The sequence below is a fragment of the Empidonax traillii genome, unplaced genomic scaffold, assembly GCF_003031625.1.
Source record: "Empidonax traillii isolate 1590-97213 ecotype Southwest subspecies unplaced genomic scaffold, ASM303162v1 scaffold4509:size9534, whole genome shotgun sequence".
In the NCBI taxonomy this organism is placed as follows: Eukaryota; Metazoa; Chordata; class Aves; order Passeriformes; family Tyrannidae; genus Empidonax; species Empidonax traillii.
Window position 1 is genome coordinate 1 of NW_020959702.1, and position 1,458 is coordinate 1,458.

General features: G+C 59.9%; 1 protein-coding gene across 1 annotated transcript; it reads right to left on the reverse strand.

Annotated features, from left to right (window-relative positions):
- Positions 1-107: 107 nt before the first annotated feature.
- LOC114072925 (protein misato homolog 1-like) lies at positions 108-1,348 on the reverse strand. Its single transcript, XM_027910745.1, has 4 exons — positions 1,227-1,348; positions 843-944; positions 626-756; positions 108-460 (listed from the first exon to the last, which is right to left on the reverse strand). The coding sequence occupies exons 1-4, from the start codon at positions 1,268-1,270 to the stop codon at positions 222-224; spliced, it is 516 nt and encodes a 171-aa protein (XP_027766546.1). The 5' UTR covers positions 1,271-1,348; the 3' UTR covers positions 108-221.
- Positions 1,349-1,458: the final 110 nt, after the last annotated feature.

The window sequence follows — 1,458 nt, forward strand, 5'->3', positions numbered from 1 at the left end:
AAAAAAAAAAGAAAACAGAACCAGCCCCCCAAAAAGCAGCTTTTTTTTTTTTTCCTCCTCTGCAACACAGCTGTGGAGAATTTAAACCAGCCTCTGGAAGAGGGTTTTGGTGAAAAATGAGAAGGAAGCAGCAACTGGAGCGTCTCCAAAACCATTCCCTTTATTCCAAAAGCGTCTTTAAGATGCTCCCACTCCCTCCGTCCCCGGGAATTAAAGGTGGGTTAGTCCGAATCCGCCTCGTCCTCGGAGCCATCCCCTCCAAACCCCGTTTCGTAGCACTGGGCCAGAGTCTTCAGCTCCTCCAGGGCCTGCTGGAAGTCGTCCTGTTCCAGCCCGGCCGTGAAGAAGCTGCTCCAGCGCCGCACGTTCCGCGCCCGCAGGTCCCTCCACAGGCCCGAGAGCAGCTGGTGCAGCACAGGGGAGGCCTGCAGGGCTGCCAGCACGGGGATGCTCTGCACAGCTGTGGGATCAGACCGACAGCTGGGGGTTCAATTTCCACCCCCAAGCCGGGGCCTGGTCCTGTTCTACCTCACCAGGTGTGAACAGCTCATAACTCGCACCCTGCAAACCCTCCAGAGGAGGGGGGGTTGGTTGGTTGTTGGTTTAGTGGGGTGGTTTTTTTTACCTCTGTTAGGCCCTGCCGAGTGGTGACCCAGAGCTTTGTCCTGCAGGAAGCCTTGCCTGGTCAGGAGAGGAGAGAAGAACTGGGGGAAGGGAGGTGTGGTGCTGCAGGGCTGCTGGAGCACGTGGGCTGTGCTGTTTGTGGGGGGAGGGAAAGGTGAATAAAATTACCCCAAAACTCCCTCAAAACTGCTCCCTGGTCTGAAGCAACCCGTACCCACCTGAAGGAGCCCGGGAAGTGGGTGTGGAGGTAGAGCTGGAGCATCTCCTGGGGGCTCTCCCAGCCCTGCAGGGGCGTGCGGGGCTGCCGTCCCGGGGAGCTGCTGCGAAGGATAACCAAAGCGGGGCTTTCCAGGCTGCAAACCCCCCAACCTGCCTGACTCAGCTGCTTTGGAGCTGCTTTGCTCTAAAATCAAACTGCCTCAGTCACTGGGCTTGCTCCTCTCCCAAAGGGAGGGGAGTTTGGGGGTGACTCCTGGCGGGAATCAGGGCCGGGAGAGCCGGGGCTGCCGGGGCACGAGCGCGGTTCAGACGCCGATTTACCTGCCGGGCCTTTCTCTGCCGACTCCTCGCAGCACAACAGACTGAGCAAAACAGCAGCTGACCTTTTGCTCCCTGCAGGAGGACAGGAGGAGCTTCCAGGGCACATCCTGCCGGTGGGCACTCAGGATATCTGGGAGCGAGGAGCCGGGAGAGGCGGGGAAGGGGAGAGACGCCCACGCAGCCACCACCTGGATCAGGGGGTGACAAACAGCCTGGAACACCCCCCTGCAAGTGCAGGACAGCATTCCCTGCCTCCTGCAGAGCTGGGGACATCGGGGGGGGTGTTCTTGGTGT